This window comes from Pituophis catenifer, unplaced genomic scaffold (genome assembly GCF_029215685.1).
Source record: "Pituophis catenifer annectens isolate HBS135680 unplaced genomic scaffold, rPitCat1.0.hap2 SCAF_3, whole genome shotgun sequence".
Classification (NCBI taxonomy): Eukaryota; Metazoa; Chordata; class Lepidosauria; order Squamata; family Colubridae; genus Pituophis; species Pituophis catenifer.
Window position 1 is genome coordinate 184,310,957 of NW_027256883.1, and position 21,202 is coordinate 184,332,158.

The 21,202-nt window shown below is 40.9% G+C and overlaps 1 protein-coding gene across 1 annotated transcript in view; it reads right to left on the reverse strand.

The window, feature by feature from the left end:
• Positions 1-21,202, reverse strand: part of AHCY (adenosylhomocysteinase) — a 43,953-nt gene that overhangs the window by 5,933 nt on the left and 16,818 nt on the right. The window contains exons 5-8 of the mRNA XM_070941670.1: positions 17,798-17,910; positions 15,388-15,595; positions 13,411-13,498; positions 12,643-12,760 (exon numbers count right to left, since the gene is read on the reverse strand). Coding sequence (XP_070797771.1) covers positions 12,643-12,760; positions 13,411-13,498; positions 15,388-15,595; positions 17,798-17,910 — 527 coding nt within the window. The remainder of the gene's footprint in view (positions 1-12,642; positions 12,761-13,410; positions 13,499-15,387; positions 15,596-17,797; positions 17,911-21,202) is intronic.

Sequence of the window (21,202 nt, forward strand, 5' to 3'; positions counted from 1 at the left end):
GACAGACTGAAATGAATTAAAATTTGCAAAAAATAAATGCTGTATGACTTGTGAAAAACAGAGAAATTATTTTCACATGATGTAGCACTGTAACTATATACATGTATTCTGTGGAAAAATATTTAACCAAATTGAACACATGACAAAATATATTGCTCATTTATGAGTTATAATTTATCCTTTGAAACAAACTGAGAGGGTAATTAAATAAAAAATACACAATTGTTTTAAAGTAACTAAAATGTGCATTGTATAGAATTAGTTGAAGTGACAAACGTCCTTACTAAGTGAGGTTAAAGCATGTTAAAATGTAACATTAAACATTAAAACATTAAAATGTATCATAGCCAAGAGCTAGGAAAAACCCCCCACAGAAATCAACTGTTTATTCAGGTGAAGATGCAACAGCTTTCCACAGGTTTTATAACTTCAGTGAGATAATCTGCAATTATGTATCTTCTCTGGAATCGGAATCTGATGTTGTAGATGACATTTACACAGTACTAAAGAATTTATTACCTTGAAGTGTAGGAATGTTATTAATCTAAAAAGCACTTTTAAAAATGCATCTGTTTTAAATTCTTTGTCTAGATGTGTCCTATTTCAATATACTAGAAATCTCATAATAAAAAAGTTGATTATTTCTATAACAAGAGACCTGCAGAGATAAATCAAGAATGCACAGTGAACAGTACCACCTTGTATAATAATGTTTAATTCTGTATAAGCAACTAACCAACAACTTCCATAATGCATCGCCTTCCATACAATTCCCAACTTATAGGAGAGAAACTTGGAATTATCCTATCCTTCTGGAAAACACTGCATTGGGAAGGCTGACATACAGCATCATGTATTTCAGAAATGAATGCTGCTATCTCATCAGGACATAATAAAGTTTTAGCAAAGTTCCTCTCAAAGGACCACTTTTCAAAGCAGTTAATATTCATTAATCTGCAACATAATGTAAAAACAAAGCTTTTAAAATTAAGATTGTTAATATTGTTTAGTATCTTTAGTATTAGGTATCTCATTTTCAGGATATTTATTAATAATGCAAAGAAATTATATAACTAAATACTATCAAATTAATGATATGTTCATTAAAAGATTACTTGTCTGTAGCCTTATAACGAAACACACTATGGTTAAGAACTGACCAAGTCATTCCTAACTGCTGAGATACAGGAAATAATTACCAGACTTTATCTTGGACATCTGCTTAATATCAAATATCAAGGAAGATGCGTTTGATTTCAAGTTTAAAAAGACAATTTTAAATGTATTTGCTTCAAAACACCAAAGTGGAAAAAACTTGTTCAAAGGCTATCTATCTCTGAGTAGAAAGCACCTTGGAATAAAGCTCAAAGAAGTGTGAGTAGAATAACATTTTCCTTAGGAACGCCAAGATGCTGGTTCTTATCAAAATCATGCTTTCCTTTAATTGCAAAAAATTTACGGAACATCTTGCTTGCATAAAATGTTCAGGAATTTTAGGGAAGATGGGAAAAGCTTTAAAATTAAACTACATAAAGGGATAAGAAATGTTTTTGATGTGCTCCTATTGAATTATTTATCTTAGCACCTGGACTGTTTCAAAACTGCGCTGGAAAATATCTTCAAAAAACCCCCACAGTAATATTGAAGCATGTGTTTCTGAAAGACACCAGATATCCAGTTACCTATGAATAAATGAAAAACAGTAGCTCCATATGATAAGGAAGGACAAGGTGGAAATGTGGATTTGCTATATGATACCCAGAAATATTCACCACAGCAGGAGATAGCAACTCTGGCTAGAAAGCTTCATTAGAGGAACACGAGACAACATGAAACAGTGACAACAACAAACTCAGCTTGTGTCAAATGGGATTTAGACAGATTAAACTAGCAAAAGATGCATCCTCAACTGGCTATAATGCATCTAAGTTAGATTTTATAAGGTTAAATCACTTTGCCAAAAAATCTGAAGTGATTTGATGTTTTGTGATGCTTGGTAATTCTCAATCACAGCATGGTAACCCACTAGCGTCAAACCCCACGTAACTGGCAAGCTCAGGAAAGCAAGAATAAACTGTAGAGGTAGGTCAAAGGTCACGGTGCCAGGCTTCAAGCAGCATACTGCCTTAGCTCATGCGCTGTGGTCTTTTCTGCTTCTATGATCTAATTCTTGGCTTTGATTTGCATTATCTCACCTAGAGAGGATGGCATCTTGAGCGGGGGGGGGGGGTGAATAATTTCTATCCAATTAGAATATTGTTACTGTCCAGTCTTTTATCTGCTTCTGTAAAAGTGTATAAAAATAAAGCTCTCTGCAAAAGGGGGAGAGACATCTTGGAACAGAGCAAAAGCCTGGACCTCCGATTTACAACATCTGGCGTTCGAAGCAGGGACACCCTCCGTGGGGAGCAGCATCCTTAACATACTTATCATCGTCTGGAATAGACCCCTATTGGCGCGCCTTTCATCCTTCGGGATCCCTAGTGGTAAAGTATGGGCTGCAATCTGTCTCAATATCAGCAAACTCATGTGCAGGAACTAAGATTCCTTTTGCACAAGTCCGGCGTCACGACGTGCAAGACTGATATAAGGAAACTAGTAGTTGAGATAGGGAAAGATTGTCCCTGGTACCCTGAAAGGGGGTCACTTCGTTTAAGGGACTGGACAAGGATAGGACATACATTACATCTTGAACTTCGGGCTCCTGTGAAAATATTACATCAATGGTATCAATGCTGTCAGGCAATAGAAAAATATGGCTCTGATGCTTTGGAAGGGCAACAATTAACTACAAGCCCTCCACCTGATTATGATAAAATTAAAATTGTCACCCCAAAACCATCTTTAATTGAACCATCAGCTCCTACTGAAGGAGATAATTCTATTGCATCCCCACGGCCACTGTACACCCCCATTAGGCAGATTTTAGAGAAACAGTTAGACAAAGGGGGGGGGGGGAATATAGACAAAATTGCTGATATGCTTTCTGTTTGTCCAGTGCATGTTACGGGCCAATTAGATCAGAATGGGGCTCAAATAGTGGAATTTCGTCCTTTGTCTTATGCAATTTTAACAGAATTTAGAAAATGAATTAGAGATATGGGGTTGGGAAGTACTTATATGCAGGGAATATTAGAAGCCTTGATGAGAAATCATATTTTAGTACCTGAAGATTGGAAAACTACCTTTCGCATGTTGCTTACTCCAGTGCAATATGTAGTTTGGGATAGTGAATTTAAACATCAATGTGCCATGCGTGCCCTCCACTCGGGAGGAGCATTTATTTCTGATCAATTGTATGGATCTGGTCCTTTTGCTCCAGTTGATGCTCAGGTTATTCTGCCAGCAGCCACTTTGTAAGTTTCTTCTGAATGTGCTTATCGAGCCTTCAGAAAAGTGCCTGTCTCTGGCAAACCTCAACAAGCCTTCTCTAACATCAGGCAGAAGGCTAATGAACCGTATCCTGATTTTATTAACAGATTACAGGATGCTTTACGGCGACAGACAATCCTGAAGCTCAAAATGAGTTGTTGATGAGGCTGGCAAAAGGCAACGCCACTTCTGAGTGTCGAAGAGCAATTGTTGGGCTGGGAAAAGATCCTGATTTGGCAGATATGATTAAAGCATGCTAGGATATAGGAACAATCTCCTATCAAACTAATTTGTTAGCAGATGCTTTATCACAAGGCAGCAAACTTCAAGGAAAATGTTATAATTGTGGCAAACCTGGTCATTTTAAAAGAAAGTGTCGAAATCCAGGGGGGGTATGTCCATAACATATCGCCCTCCCTTTCATCAGGGATCAAGGCTGAAAACAAAATGCCCAAAGTGTCAGAAAGGTTATCATTGGGCAAGCAAATGTCGCTAGGTGTCGGGAAACGGCCGGCTGGGCCGGTCTCTTGCCCCAGTCCAAACAGAGACAATAAATCAACAATATAAAATACTACTGCAGCTACAAAAGGTAGTGCCGGTATTGATTTAATCCTGCAGGAGAAAGCAAATTTTAAATTTCCTGGAGAGGTTCAAGTAATTCCATCCCAATTATCAGGCCCTTTAACAGAAAATTATGTAGGACTTGTCCTCCCATGATCAAGCACGGGTAAAAAAGGTATTTTTGTCATTCCTGGAGTGATAGATTCGGACTACACTGGGATTATTTATGTTCAATTGTGGACCAATTTGCCCCAAACTTTGCCCATTTATACTAGCCCTGCTCAACTCCTGCTTTTGCCTTATTTTGTCCTGGCAGGGGGGAGAGCAAAAGGAGAGAGGGACAGATGGCTACTGACCCAGCCACTTCTATCATAGCTGCCATCACTACCCCGATAACATTCCAACAGCCCCGTCAGATCATTGTGTTGCAGGGTAAGCCCTTTGAGGGGATTTTGGACACTGGAGCGGATGTTTCAGTAATCTCTGCCAAGCAGTGGCCTGCTGCCTGGCCAATTGAGCCCTGCCCAAATGGGTGGGGTGTGGGGGGGGGGGGTCGACGAAGTGCACGTCAAAGTGCAGAATTTATTTCAGCTCACTTGCCTAATTTAGATTTGGTCATTCAGGTCCGCCCTTTTATATTAAATATTCATGTTAGCCTTTGGGAGCGCGACCTGCTCAGTAAACTGGGGGCCAACCTCACTTTGGAGGACTGAAATTACTGCCCTCCCGCTGACTTGGATGGTTAAAGAACCGGCGTGGATTGATCAACGGCCCATGTCACACGAAAAATTAACAGCTCTCCACCAGTTAGTTAAAGATCAGCTGCTTGTGGGTCATGTTGTGCCATCCACTAGTCCATGGAATACACCTGTGTTTGTGATAAAAAAAGAAGTGTAGCAAATGGTGTTTTTTTACATGATCTTCAAGCCGTGAATGCATGTATTCAACCTATGGGCCCCTTGCAGTGCAGGACACCAAATCCTAATCTGATTCGCCCAGATCATGAGGTGATGGTAATTGACTTAAGGGATTGTTTCTTTTCCATTCCTTTGTGTCCCTCTGATCTGGAAAAGTTTGCATTTACAGTACCTGCGGTGAACCATTCAGAACCCAATAAACGCTATCACTGGATGGTTTTACCACAGGGAATGTTGAATAATCCCACATTATGTCAATTTTATGTTGCTGAGGCATTAGCCCCTTTTTGCAAACATCATCCATTGGCTTTGGTTTATCATTATATGGATGACATTTTAATTGGAGCACCAAAAATACAACCTAATTGGCTTTCTGAAATACAAAATGATTTATGTGTCTATGGATTGCAAATTGCCCCAGAAAAAATAGAGCTGCACACTCCTTATCTGTATTTAGGACATAAAATGTTGCAGTCATTTTCTGCTCCAGCTTTTCCTCATTTAAAGTTACCCAAAGTTATTTCCTTAGTAAATTTGCAACAATTGCTGGGTACTATTAATTGGGTCTGCCCACATTTTTCTTTACCTATGCATTTACTTCATCCATTATTTGAGTTACTGACTAAAATAATCATAATAATCATAATAATCATAATAATCATAATTTTATTTCTATACCGCCCTTCTCCCGAAGGACTCAGGGCGGTGTACAGCCTATTTAAAAACACAAGACAAAACAGCAGTTAAAAATTAAAATGATCAAATAGATTTGGCTCAATTTAAAACCCCAGAAATTTAAAACTAAATTTAATTTAATTTAATTAAGAAAACTTAATTTCCTTTAAGACTAAAGGAAAAAAGCCAGAAGATTTAATTATAGTTCCATCTGTAGTATTTGCTACAGTTGAGAAAATTAATAACATCTTGAGTACTCAGTTTGTGGATCAAATCCCTCATAGAGATTGTCAGCTATCTGTTAATATTTCCTAGTAGTAAACTGCCCACAGGAGTATTGGCTGTTTTAGAACAGCAAAAAGTATATTGTATTGAATGGCTTTATTTGCCAAATACACCAATTCAAAATGTTTTACCCTTTATCCAAGCTATAGCTGAAATTATAACCTTGGGGGGTACTCGAGCCTGTCGAAGAAATGGAACTGATTTAATAAATATTGTTCTTCCTATCTCAAAATCTGACTTTCACTTTTATTTTCAGAATAATTTATCTCTTCAGTGTTCTCTAACTGACTATGTAGGCTGTATTTCATATCATTAGCCTAAAGATCCTAGGTTTGCTTTCTTAATGACTTCCTCCTTTCCTATTCGCTCATTACTTTCTTCTTCTCCACTACCGCAAGCTCTTATGGTTTTTTCTGATGGAGGACAAACGAGAGGAGCGATTGCTTACAAGGATTCTCATGACAACATCTGGAAAATATCTTACACTGCAGGACAGTTTTCACCTCAGCGCTCAGAATTGTCTGCTGTTATCTTAGCTTTCCACACTTTTTTTTTCTCAACAGCCTTTTAATCTGATCTCTGACTCTCAGTATGTGTGTCAACTTATTTTTAATCTTCCAGGTGCTTACATCACACCCAGGATTGACTCCAATCTTATGGCTTTATTTCTCACTTTACAGCAATTACTACAAGACCGGAAGCATTTGTATTTTGTCTCTCACATACGCAGCCATTCATCCCTTCCTGGGCCTCTTTCTGAAGGCAACAGTCATGCTGATGCTGTTGTTCATGTTTCACCTACTTTGTTTACAGGTCCATTTTTTAGTCATTCTTTTTTTCATCAAAATAATAATAATAATAATAATAATAATAATAATAATAATAATAATAATAATAATAATAATTTTATTTCTATACCGCCCTTCTCCCGAAGGACTCAGGGCGGTGTACAGCCTATTTAAAAACACAAACAAAACAATGATATAAAATTTAAAATAATTAAATAAATGGCTCAAATTTAAAACCCCAATAAATTTAAATACCCCAATTTAAAACTATTGTATTGATAGTCCGGCCTGGCGGAACAACAGGGTCTTCAATGCGCAGCGAAACACCCGGAGGTCAGATATCTTACGAATTTCCAGGGGCAGTTCATTCCACAGGGCTGGGGCTCCCACAGAGAAGGCCCTCCCCCTGGGCGTCGCCAGCCGACATAACTTGGCTGATGGCACCCTGAGGAGACCCTCTCTGTGGGAACGAACTGGTCGGTGGGAGGCTATTGGTGGCAGAAGACGGTCTCGGAGGTACCCGGGTCCTATGCCATGGAGCGCTTTAAAGGTGGTAACCAACACCTTGAATCGCACCCGGAAGACCACCGGGAGCCAGTGCAGCTCGCGCAGGAGGGGTGTCACATGGGCATAACGGGTTGCGCCCATAACCACCCGCACGGCCGCATTCTGGACCAGTTGGAGCCTCCGAGTACTCTTCAAGGGGAGCCCCATGTAGAGAGCATTACAATAGTCCAACCGGGAAGTAACAAGGGCATGAGTGACCGTGCGCAGGGCGTCCCGATCCAGAAAGGGCTGCAACTGGCGAATCAGGCGAACCTGATAAAAGGCCCCCCTGGCCACGGCCGTCATATGCTCTTCTAAAGACAGCCGCGCGTCCAGGAGGACACCCAGATTGCGAGCCCTCTCCGTGGGGGGCAAAGATTCACCCCCAATAGTCAGCGATGGCACCTGCTGACTATATCGGGGCGCCGGAAGCCACAGCCACTCGGTCTTGGAGGGGTTGAGTCTGAGCCTGTTCCCCCCCATCCAGGCCCGCACGGCCTCCAGGCAGCGGGACATCACATCAAGGGCATCGTTGGGGTAGTCTGGGGTGGAGATGTACAGCTGGGTATCGTCAGCGTACAGATGACACTTCACTCCAAAACCACGGATGATCTCACCCAGCGGCTTCACATAAATGTTGAACAGGAGGGGCGAGAGGACCGACCCTTGCGGCACTCCCCATGCGAGACGCCTCGAGGTCGACTTCTGCCCCCCTGCCAACACGAACTGCGAGCGGTCGGAGAGGAAGGAGGAGAACCACCGCAAAACGGTGCCCCCTATTCCTAACCCCCTCAACCGCTGCAGCATGATACCATGGTCGATGATATCAAAAGCCGCTGAGAGATCTAATAGAACTAGGACAGAGGAACAACCCCTGTCCCGAGCCCTCCAGAGATCATCCACCAACGCGACCAATGCCGTTTCTGTGCTGTACCCCTGCCTGAAGCCCGACTGGTACAGGTCTAGATAGATAGCTTCATCCAGGTGCCGGGGAAGTTGTCGTGCCACCACGCTCTCAACAACCTTCGCCACAAAACGAAGGTTGGAGACTGGACGATAGTTGGCTAATTCAGCCGGGTCCAGGGAAGGCTTCTTGAGGAGGGGCCTCACTACCGCCTCTTTCAAGGCAGCAGGAAAGGCACCCTCACCCAAAGAAGCACCTATAATCCCCTGGAGCCAGCCTCGTGTAACCTCCCGGGAGGCCAGTACCAACCAGGAGGGACACGGGTCCAATAAACACGTGGCGGCACTAATCTTACCCAGAACCCTGTCCACATCCTCGGGAGTCACAGGATCAAACTCCTCCCAGATAACATTCTCAAGACCTGCCCCGGTCTCCTCCCGTGGACTCATCCAATCGGAGTCCAAGCCATCCCGAATCCGAGCGACTTTATCATGCAGGAATTGCACAAAATCCTCAGCACGACCCTGCAAGGGATCTTCCCGCACTCCCCCCCGAAGAAGGGAGTGGGTCACCCTAAACAGGGCGGCTGGGCGGTTCTCTGCAGATGCGATAAGAGCGGAAAAATGGTTAGATTTTGCCGCTTTTATCGCCACTAGGTAGGTCTTGATATAAGACCTCACCTGTGTCCGGTCGGAATCGGATTGACTAGTCCTCCAAATGCTCTCTAGGCGTCTTTTCCGACGCTTCATCTCTCTCAGCTCCTCAGAGAACCAAGGAGCTAATTGAGATCGGCATCGGGTCAGAGGCCGCAAAGGCACGACGCGGTCCAAAGCTCCGGCGGCCGCCCTTTCCCAGGCGGCCACCAGCTCTTCAGTCGAGTCATGCGTTAGAGTCTCAGGAAACGGCCCAAGCTCCGTCAGGAACCTTTCGGGATCCATCAGGCGCCTGGGACGGAACCATCTGGTCGGTTCCGTCTCCCTGCGGTGGGGGCAGGCGGTAGGAAAGTCTAGTTGAAGGAGTGAATGATCTGTCCATGACAAGGGTTTAATATCTAGGTCCCCTCTACCAAGATCATTCAACCACTGACCAGAGATAAAAATCAGGTCCAGAGTGTGTCCCCCTATGTGAGTGGGGCCTTGAACTAACTGGGTCAGGTCCAAGGCCGTCATGGAAGCCATGAACTCCCGAGCCACCTCTGACGCCTCACCTGCGGATGGGAGGTTGAAATCCCCCATGACAATAAGTCTGGGGGTATCAACCGCCACCCCCGGCAATGACGTCGAGTAGCTCGGGCAGGGTCGCTGCCACGTGGCAGGGAGCCAGGTACGTAGTCAGCAAACCCATCTGCACCGCACGGCCCCACTTCACACAAAGGGACTCACATCCGGCTATCTGAGGAACAGTGGTCTCCCTCGGACAAAGACTCTCCCTAATGATCACCGCCACTCCCCCACCCCTCCCCTGGGCCCTTGGCTGATGAAATGCACGGAAACCTGGAGGGGGGCTGGCACAAGCTTGCCACATTCCACTAGAGCAAGCTAAGCAAATTGTTTCATCCTGTCCCCAATGTTCTGGGGCATCCCCTTCAGAAGACACTGGGATTAATCCCCGTGGCCTCACCTCTAATCAATTATGGCAAATGGATGTTACCCATGTTCCTTCTTTGGCTCCTTGGAAATATATTCATTTATCTATTGATACCTATTCTGGAGCAATTTGGGCTACCCCTCAACAAGGGGAAACAGCTAATCATGTTATTTCTCATCTTTTTTCAGCCATCACAGCTCTGGGCAAGCCCCCTTCTTTAAAAACAGATAATGGGCCTGCCTATTCTTCACACCCTTATTTGCAACTTTGTACAACCTGGAATATTGTTGTTACTCATGGTCTTCCCTATAATTCCACAGGTCAAGCCATTGTGGAACGTGCTAATAGGTCCTTTAAGGACTGCCTTCACAAACAAATAAAAAAAGAGGGCTCTTGGGTCCCAAATTTGTCATGGGTAACACAACAGGTTACAAGTTTTATTTACTTTGAATCAATTGAATTTTTCAATTTCTAATTCGACTGCTTATCAGACGCATTTTCAACAAAAAACAAATTTGCCTCCTCCTCTGGTATATTATAGAGCATTACCAGACAAAACATGGTTAGGACCGGTCCCTTTGATTACTTGGGGGCGTGGCTATGCTGCTGTGCTTACATCTACAGGACCTTTGTGAGTACCAGCACGTTGTGTTCGTCCAGCCAAGGATGTCATGGTACTAACCCCATGGTACTAACAGTCCCAGAGGTGGCAAAGATGACTCTACAGATGGTGCAGCGACCAACCCGATCCCATCATGCCAGTCATCCTGTGACATGGGGAGATGTGAAGAATTTGACCACCAAAGCGCAGGCAGTACTGCAGCAGCAACAAGTGGAACAAACACCTGAGAATTTGTGCGCTGCCATTTTTGCGGTTTTAATTTAGTCATAATTTGTTTGTGCTTGATTGTTAATAACTGTACTTTGGCATCAGCAGCTGCCATCCCACCTAAACATTCTTTCGAACAACGGATGAAACAAAACCTATGGGTGCAGCTTGCAAACATCACACAAACTGATGCCTTTTGTTTGTCTGAAGCTTATGATATGGAAAATTTGTTTTCTACATGTTTAATCCCTGTTTGTACCCCTACTACTGTAATTCAGAACCTTACTGGCGTGGGTAGATACTTGTTAAAAGGGCACTATAACTATAAGACTATAGCTAGTTGGGGGATACTGCATATTATCTACCTCCTAAGACACTTGATTTGCATACTCTAGTGGTGGCGGTCCCTGAAAATGTAACATGTGTAAAAATGATTAATTGTACTTCTTCAAGCAAAAATCCTCACTGTCTTCGCGTTAGTTAACCTGTTTTAAACTGTACAGCTTTTGAGGAAGCTTCCTTTAATTTTGCTCATGTTTGGCTACCGCAAGGGTGGTTTTTTACATGTGGTCAAGAAACCTTTAATTATATTCCTGCTAATATAAGTGAAGCGCAGTGTTGTCTTAGCTGGTTGGTTCCTGTTTTGCTTTCTAAACAACAACTTCACTCGAGCCGTATTCAGCGTGGGGTCACCCTAGATGACACTTGTAATTCTGAAATAGCTTTACTTAGTAAAGCAGAATACAGATCATTGGCTATATCTATGGTGAGTATGCCAGCACTTGCTTCGCGTGCTCATCGGAATTTTAATGCTATTGCGTGTAATCTAGCAAAAACCATTAATGCCACTTCTTCAGCGATTTCAGCAATCAATCATGAGCTGCAAGCTTTTAGAAAAGCTATTCTTCAAAATCGCGCTGCTGTTGATTATTTGCTTCTACGCCAGCATTTGGGTTGTGAAAGTTTTGAAGGACTTTGTTGCTTTAACATTTCAGATGAGTCACGGAACATTCAGCATCAACTTAACATTTTACATAATTTGGCCTCTGATGTAAAAATTGATACTTTAGGATCTTGGTGGGAAAGTCTTTGGTCTTGGTTACCTACAGGCTTACTGGGAAACATCCTACGTTATTCAGTCATCATTTGTGCTATTCTAATTGGTGGGTGCTGTTTTGTTCAGTGTCTTCCCTCTTTTTGTAACATATGTATTACTGCATTTCGCCCTAAACCCCCTGTTACGCTGCCTCAGGGTCAGGTTTATGCCTTGTATAAACAACTGCAGGGATATTCCTATCCTGATAACAACCCCTTTTTTGGCCCCTCGTAAGAGGATGGCCTGACAAATAAAACAAAACAGAGTGGCGTGTAGAGGTAGGTCAAAGGTCACGGTGCCAGGCTTCGAGCAGCACACTGCCTTAGCTCATGTGCTGTGGTCTTTCCTGCTTCTATGATCTAATTCTTGGCTTTGATCTGCATTATCTCACCTAGAGAGGATGGCATCTTGAGAGGGGGTGAATAATTTCTATCCTATTATAATACTGTTACTGTCCAGTCTTTTATTTATTTATTTTATTATTTTATTTTATTAAATTTCTATACCGCCCTTCTCCCGAAGGACTCAGGGCAGTGTACAGCCAAAAATAAAACCATGACAATATAAAAATTAAAAGCAATTTAAAACAATTAAATAAATTTTATCTGCTTCTGTAAAAGTGTATAAAAATAAAGATCTCTGCAAAAGGGGGAGAGACATCTTGGAACAGAGCAAAAGCCTGGACCTCTGATTTACAACAATAAACCAGATTTCAGTACAATAATTTTTATGCTTGGATAAATATAGAACCTTAGAAACTGCAACAGGATCCGACAGAAGAAACTCTATGTAGCTCAGTTGCTTCCTTGCAGAAATTTTATTACTTGACTAGGTAGCAACTTCACTGCAAGGAGTTTCTTAGGTTTATTTATAATGTGTTCATTAAGATGGAGTCTCTTTGAATGCTTTAAAATTCCTCTTTCCAGATATCTCTCCACCAGGATTAAGTTGCCGTTTATGACATAAGCTATTCTATGTTCCCATTCATTCTTTTCTCAGGCTCTCCACAATCTGTTACAGTTATTAACACACATACTTTTGTGTGTACCTGAAAGATAGGAACTGAGATTAGATGTACTAACCTGAGGTTTGATATTTACAATCTCCATAGCATTTTTATTCAGCCATTTCACGTCAATTTCCACATCAAAGTGCCCAATATTGCACACAATGGAATCATCTTTCATATGTTCAAAATGCCTGAAATGAAACAGGAAGATCTTTTTCAGGGACAGTAATTAGGCAGGCACCCAAGAAACTGGATTTTGGAGACTTCCAGATGTGTGGCAATAAGAGGATCTACCAAAGTTTGCATGATGGATGTCTCCACCATTAGTTAATCATTTGCTGCAAACATCTGTGCGAGTCTCAACTCTAAGCTACGACAGAGGAAACTAAGCTTATCAACAAATCCATATTTTTAATACACAGGTAGTCATTGTTTAACAACCACAATTAGGATGGGCAACTTGGTTTTAAGCACAGCAGTCACTAAGTATAACTGCAAATGTGCTTATGATCTTATTTCAGCATTACTTCATACACCTGCAAAGGTTGTAAAGCAAGGATTGATCATAAGTTTACTTTTTCATCATTGTCATAACTGCAAATGGTCATTAAACAAGGCCTACCTGTATGCAGAACTATTGAAATATGTTTTAGAAATCTGACTCTCAGACTTCATCAACTAAAACCTAAATGTTTATATTGGGAGTAAATAGCACTGAGAATAAGATAATTAAACCATCAAAGAAAGTATGTCAGCAATTCAACTTCTGCAATATTCTGCATCTCTTTTTAATATCACATGGAGCCACACCAGCCGTAAATTTATCTAAAAAGATAAATACCTCCCCTGCACAATATCTGAACATCCAGTTGTAGTAACAAAGATGTTGCCTTCCTTGCAGGCCTCTTCCATTGTTGTAACTTCATAACCTGAAAATACCGAAAAAGAAAAAAATTATGTTGCGTCATAGCTAAAGGCATGCACTTAAGTAGTTCAGGCATACCTCTAAAAATATAAAGCATCAGCAGAACCAATAAAGATTCAATCTTCCTTATGCAATGTGTGTATGAATTTATAATTTCAAAATATACTTTGTTATACATCACTACTGGATTATGGTGAACCATCACCAAACAAGCAAAGCTTGTAAATACAGCTTTTAAAGCTCTATTAATCCATATGGTTCTTCCTATTCCTACAAAAACCTTAAACAGGAATATATACAGGTATTCTAATTTATCTATTTTCAGCCACAATAAAGGTAGTCCTCATTTAGCAACCACAATTAGGACCAATATCTAAGTCACTGACTGAAGCAGTCACTAAGTGGGAAATCATTGCAATTGTGCTTTCTGACTTGAAACTGACAAAAGTAATCAGTTTCACCCCTTGGTTTTAGACTTTGAATGTATACTAATCGGCATACATTAAAATGAAATTTCGTTGCATACAGCTCTCAAAGGGTATCCACTTCTAATATACACTACATAAATATGACTAACTAAATAAATACAAAATTATGCATATACCCACATATATGACACGGAAAAACAACAGAGTTTAGTTTGGATGTATACATGTATATGGCAAGAGAAACAAATCTTGCGAGTTTACCAGATGGATTTTGTTTGCCTCCTAACCACCTCCTGCCCTTTGGAATGCTCACCCCAATGCTGGAATGGCAATTAATGTTTGCATTCATTTTGGAGAGAAAGAGATTAGAAGACAGTAATCATATTGAAAGCAATGTGCCAGTGTCAGCAATCACTTTTGCCTACTTAGTGTACCAGGAAGTAACCTGTTTTTGACCCTCTGCGCAAAATCGGACATGACGATGGCGCACGTGCAATTCCGAACCAGTAGGAAAGGCAAGTAGATTTCACCCCTGGGTGGGAGAGATTGCCTACAGAAATCACTTGGCAGGAGCCTTCCTTTCTGGGGTGGGCATGAGGGAACAGAGGTTACAGTTAGCATAAAGGGGAGCACAGGAGTCATCTGGGTTTCAATAGGGGCCTCTACAGGGGCTGGGGAGAGAGAGGCATGTGGGTGTTTCCTCTCTCTTGCTTTACAGACTTGGGCAGAGGTAAAGGATGGGAGGAGATTGGCAAGGAGTTGCACATGTCTGGACTCCACCCCAGTGCCCCTGAAAAGGGAAGGTGCCTGAAGGCTGGCTTAGGTAGTGCAGGCTTACATCTCCTTTTTCATTTTGGCAGGGTGGAAGCTGCAGGGGAAAGTTAACTGGCCTTGGCAAAAATAAAGAGTCCTCATGGTGGTTGCTGCTCTGATGTGAAGAAATGTTTGACTAAAAGGAGGGGATTGTGATGGAGCCAAGACTTGGCAAGTGGTTTCAGAGCCAACTCTTACTCTGCCCAGTGTCACCCAGCTTTGGCAGATGGCTACCAATCACTCCCCCAATAGGATGCTACGCTGCAAGGAAGCCAGGAATTAGAACAGAATAAGCAGCCACATAATGAGTTTGGTGGCAGCAGCTGGCAGCAGCAAATTGCTGAAAATATATCTTCTTCATTGTGTGCCTGCTTACTCTCTTCTAATTTCTTCTCCAATCTCTCCACCATGCAAGGGGAGGGGAAAAAAGAACAGGTCAGCTCCAGGACAATGGGTACTGAATATAATGGCATTCATGTGATTAAGGGAGGTTTTTCTGACACTATACTAGAGTCTTGGATCAGTTTTTCTAGCCAAATACTGGATGCTAGAAAAGCACTGCATTATCAAATTACAGTCAATGTTCAGCGATCAAATTAATACATAACCAAAGCAATGCCATCTTGTAGCATATAACCAAGTTGCTTCTCACCTTCCATAGCAGCTTGCAGTGCATTGATGGGGTCAATTTCTGTGATGATAACTCTAGCACCAAAGTTTCTCAAGGCTTGAGCACAACCTTTGCCAACATCACCATAGCCTGCTACAACAGCCACTTTTCCCGCAATCATGACATCAGTAGCACGCTTAATTCCATCAATGAGGGATTCTCGGCAGCCATAGAGGTTGTCAAATTTACTCTAGGAAAGAAAACTGGACATTTGAAGAAAACTGAACATTCTTTATAGTTGCACATAAAAGCAAACCAAAAAGAGCTGTTATTTGTTATTGTATGGAACTAAATTTTCCTGGAAAGAAAACAGATTATTAAACATCTCATGGGTGGCTCTTGTTGCTCATGGAGACTCTATTCCAGTATTAAACTATGATTAACAAAACACAAATAAGATTAAGGAGCTTATAGTGGACTATAGAAGGAACAGATCAGACATCCAGCCCTTGCTTATCAATGGAGACCGAGTGGAGCAAGTTGCCAGTTTTAAGTTGTTAAGTTTAAGTTTAAGGTGTTATCATAAAAGAGGACCTGACCTGGGACTCTCACATTGCAGCCCTGGTCAAAAGGGCCCAGCAGAGATTATACTACCTGAGACTTCTCAGGAAACAACAACTGAATGAAAAACTGCTGCTGGCCTTCTACCGCTGCACCATAGAGAGTATTTTAACTTACTGCACCTGTGTATGGTTTGCCAATTGCACAGTGGCGGATAAGACAGCACTTCAGAGGATCAACGTCATTGCCCAGAGGATCACTGGTTGCCCTCTCCCCTCTTTGGAAGAGCTTTATAGCTCCCGCTGCCTTAAGAAAGTTCAAAACATTCTTAAAGATCCATCTCATCCTGGGCACCCTTTTTTTGAACTATTACCATCTGGCAGACAGTACAGGTTAATAAAAACAAGGACAAATAGGATGAAAAGCAGCTTCTATCCCAGAGCAATAACCATATTGAATTCTACAGTATAGTGCAATATTGGGTTTTCAATTTCAATTATATAGAACAGTGGTCCCCAACCCCCGGTCCGCGGACCGGTGCCGGGCCGTGGAGTACCTGGCACCGGGCCGCACAGCGGCCGGGGGACATCAACGCTGCAGCGCAAAGGCTCCTGGGCCGTGCGCAATGGGCCGTGCGCAAAAGCTCCTGGGCAGTGCCCCCACCCCTGCGCGCGCTCAGCGGGCCGCGGCGATAAAAAGGTTGGGGACCACTGATATAGAATGTAAGGGTATAATGTTTGTGTTTTTATTTTTATAGTTATAACGTACACTGACAAGGGCATTTAATTTCATTGTACCATCTGCAATGATAATAAAGTAAACTAAATGAAACTAAACTAAACAAGCCTGTAACTATGGGAATTGTGGGTTAGGTTCTGGAGCCAATGGTAATTCTCTTCCTCTCACAAAGCACTTCTTCCTTTCACAAAGCATTACAATGTAGTTGCCCTTTTTTGATCTTATTCGGCTGTGAAGTATGGTTTTTAGACTTCAAGAAGTTTTCTTGCAATAAAAATATCTTCTTTGGGGAGACTGATGGGCTGCTGGTGGAGGGTGTTGCTCCATTTTCTGCCATGTGGCTCATGCTGGCTTCTCCACTGCACACTGTATCTTTCAGTCTTGGTGAGAGATGCCATCACTAGGGGCTGCACTGGATGCTGTTGCTGCTTGCAGATTATTTGTTGCAATTGGAGTAAGATGCAGACAATGTGCAAGCAGCGTTAGTATCCAGTGCGTGCAGTGGAGACATCATGGCAAGCGATTTGCATCCACTGCTCATGGCAATTTCTCAATCACTTGCAGGAGAAGCAGCAATGGCAAGCATTTGGTCCAGATGATGTAATCCTTCAAGTACTTTTTTTACAAGTCCATCTGCCATTTTGCACATGGATAAAGTAATAAAAATATTATTAATAGAAATATTATCAAAATCCAATAAAAATGTTGGATTACGGGGCAAAATTTAAGGTGTTGATTGTCAAGACCTATAACCCCCCCCCCCCCCAAAAAAAGACACCAAGTAATTAAAAGAAAACCCCACACAATCCAAAGGGGTAAAACTAAGTAATAAATAATAATAAAAGGGATAAAAACAACAACGCAGTTCATGTTCCCTGTACGTATATTGTAAAGAAAAATCCATTCTACATGGGTAATTTATTGACAAAAGGATTGGTAGAAACACTTTGTAGCTTTTAAGCATTTCCAAATGCATGAAACATCACCTCATTCCCTGTTTAGATGCAATATTCTATAGCTTCAGCAGAAAATAGTCATACACACATAAAGGGGGATATGGAAACAAACCTTTCATGTAAAATATGAAGAAACAGTAGGTTGCCTTCTTTTTTCAAGGATAAAGAAGGTAGAACACAAAAATACTGATTGTTACCTTAGTGACAGAGTCATTAACATTAATAGCTGGCAACTTCAGGGTTCCATTGGCATGCATTTTGTAAAGATTATGGACTCCAGTGGTCGTCTCCTCAGATATTCCTTTGATTCCTGCAAGGGAAAAATGCAACAGAATTTACTGAACTGCCTCTTACAGAAGGGAATCTTAAATTTTATTCAGGCAGGATAACAGGCAATAGTAATGGACAGATATAACCGATCTTTTTTCTTACACATAAAAAGGGATATAACTTACTCTTTGACATCTATTTATTTTCTTTCTAAAAAGACTTAAAGACTTCAGAATAAATATCCAGAGCATGGGCAGAAGAAAACAATATGTATGGTCCAGAAGGGCTTCAAGGTGAACCCAGGAAGAAGGATCTTCCCTCAGTGACAAACAACAATATACAACATTCTCAGAAATCGTGAAGCTGTTTAGGTAAATTCATTACCTGAATTTCAAATAGCTGATATAAAATAATCCTATGCTTACTTTAGAATAGAATAGAATAGAATAGAATAGAATAGAATAGAATAGAATAGAATAGAATAGAATTCTTTATTGGCCAAGCGTGATTGGACACACAAGGAATTTGTCTTTGGGGCATATGCTCTCAGTGTACATAAAAAGACAAGATACATTCGTCAAGAATCATAGGGTACAACACTTAATGATAGTCATAGGGTACAAATAAGCAATCAAATCATATTAGGAAATAGTCAATATAAATCGTAAGGATACAAACTGTTAAGTTAATGCTGGGACTTTTTCATGGAATGATTCAATCAGGATTTATGGATGCACTACTGAAGCAGGAAGTTATTGTGTCCAAAATCATCTGAAACTTCGATAACTGATTACAGCTGGTCAACTTACAACCACGTTTTAACATTTTTCATTTCCCAGTTAAGTAAATCATAGCAGTTATTAAGTCAGTAACACAGTTATTAAGTGAATCTGCCTTCCCCATTGACTTTGATTGCCAGAAGATTGTCAAAAGGTGATCACATGACCCCAGAACACTGCAACCATCATAAATATGAGTTAGTTGCCAAGTGTCTGAATTTTGATCATGGTCATGACCATGGAGATGCTGCAATCGTCATTCAGTGTGAAAAACAGTCATAAATCACCTTTTTTCAGTGCCGTTGTAATTTCAAACAGTCACTAAATGAACTGTTGTAAGTTGAGGACTACCTGTACAACAAGGCTTGCATGCTCGAAAAAATACATACTTACTTTATATTATAAAATTTAATACAGGGTACAAGAGTTACTTGTTATGGGTGGGGAAGAGTAGGAAAGAAAATTTATAAGCTTTGTTTAAGAAGAAAGCTTTCTACCAGTTATGGATAGAACTGCTTTGCAAACATTAATTAGGCAAGCAATAAATATGTTTTCTATTGAGGCATGGTTTTTATTTTCCTTTTGGTTTTAGAAATATAAATATGTCCCTTCACTTTAGCTATTTTATTGTAATTTCATCTGCAGTGGATATTTTATAGTAACAAGAACTGAGAACGGTATTTGGACTCACTGAAGGAAACAAATAACATTTATTGTTTTACTTTCTTGTATCTGCATCTCTCTTTGAGGCAGCGGTGGGTTGCTCCTGGTTTGCACCGGTTCACAAGAACCGGTAGTAAAAATTTGTGGTAGTTCGGAGAACTGGTAATAACATTGGCTGGCCACACCCCCGAACCGGTCCCTGGCCCGGTCGCTGCTCGCTTACCCCGCCCACCTCATCAGAGGCTTTTTTTTTTTAAAGCATTTTTTCTACAACCTCTTCGGCTGAAAAAATGCTTTTAAAAGTAAAAAAAAAGCCTCTGATGATCGCGCGGCTCAGCTGAGATCTCAGAAGCTTTTAAAAGCATTTTTTCTACAACCACTTCGGCCGAAGAGGTTGTAGGGAAAAAAAATGCCTTTAAAAGTTTCTGGCAATCCCAGCTGAGTTGCCTGATCGTCAGAGGCTTTTAAAAGGATTTTTTCCTGCAACCTCTTAAGGTTGTAGAAAAAATGCTTTTAAAAGTTTTTTTTAAAAAAAGTTGGCCATGCCCACCCAGTTACATTCCCAAGCCACGCCCACAAGATAAGCCACGCCCACAGAACTGGTAGTAAAAAAATTTAGAACCCACCCCTGCTTTGAGGATAACATTAAATGTGTCCTTAACATATTATATTGTTGAAATAAAATTAGAAATCAATCTTTGTCAATTCATATTCAAGAATGCACCGGAAGAAGTATGTGACTACAGTATCAGCATCTGGCTGCCTATAGAATACTGATGTTATATTGGCTTTTTATCTATGCTACAGTAATATCCTTCATTAGTTCAACTAAAGTTCACAATAGTTGACTAAGCACAATTATATATGCTGTAACCTTAGATGGAACCTGGGAACAGAATGCAGATGTTCCAACTCAGTTTTAAACTACATCAGGTTCTTTGAAAGATTGATGGAATAAGAAACAAGAAAAGCTAAGCTGGACTGTATGTTTTATAAATTAGATTAATGTTGTTTCCTCAGCCTAACCAGCTTACTGAGCTGATCAATTACATGTAATTTGATAGGTCCCAGTTTATATGACTTTGATTTATTCCCATTTCCACGCAAGATTGAAAATATAGATTTAGCTATCGACTTTGTTGAACTTGAAATTTTGAACATTATTCTATAATTGCAATTGACCTAATACAATTGTTTTATAAAGGATTTTGGAATATTCCTAAAGTAATTATCTTTCATTTTAAATTATCTCTTTTATTTCAAGGTAATAAAAGAGATAGTTGTAAAGGAAGTGTATTTTTGAGAAGGTGTGGTCAGCATTAGCTTGTCCCTCTAGTTTCACATTCCATGGACATTGGATTTCCTATGGGAGAGTGTATTGTAGTAAGTAAAACTTAACACATACCTTTCATTGAACAAAAAAGTACTATAAGAATATAAAATTTAGCTCTTAAACCAATCAAAAAGTGTTTCACAGAAGTGAACAGCCTTATATAGCCTTGTATAATGATATTCTCTTCTGCCATATATTAACTGATAACCAATGGCCCTGTTGATATAGTATTTTAATATTTTAATTTTAGTTTTAATCAAAAACATCATCAAAAAAGCACAACAAAGAATGTTCTTTCTGCGCCAACTCAGAAAACTCAAACTGCCCAAGGAGCTGCTGATCCAATTCTACAGAGGAATTATTGAGTCTGTCATCTGCACTTCTATAACTGCCTGGTTTGGCTCTGCAACCCAACAAGACAGACACAGACTTCAAAGGATAATTAGAACTGCAGAAAAAACAATTGCTACCAACCTGCCTTCCATTGAGGACCTTTTTGACCTGCAGAAGTCAAAAAGAGGGCTGTGAAAATATTTATAGATCCTTCACATCCTGGA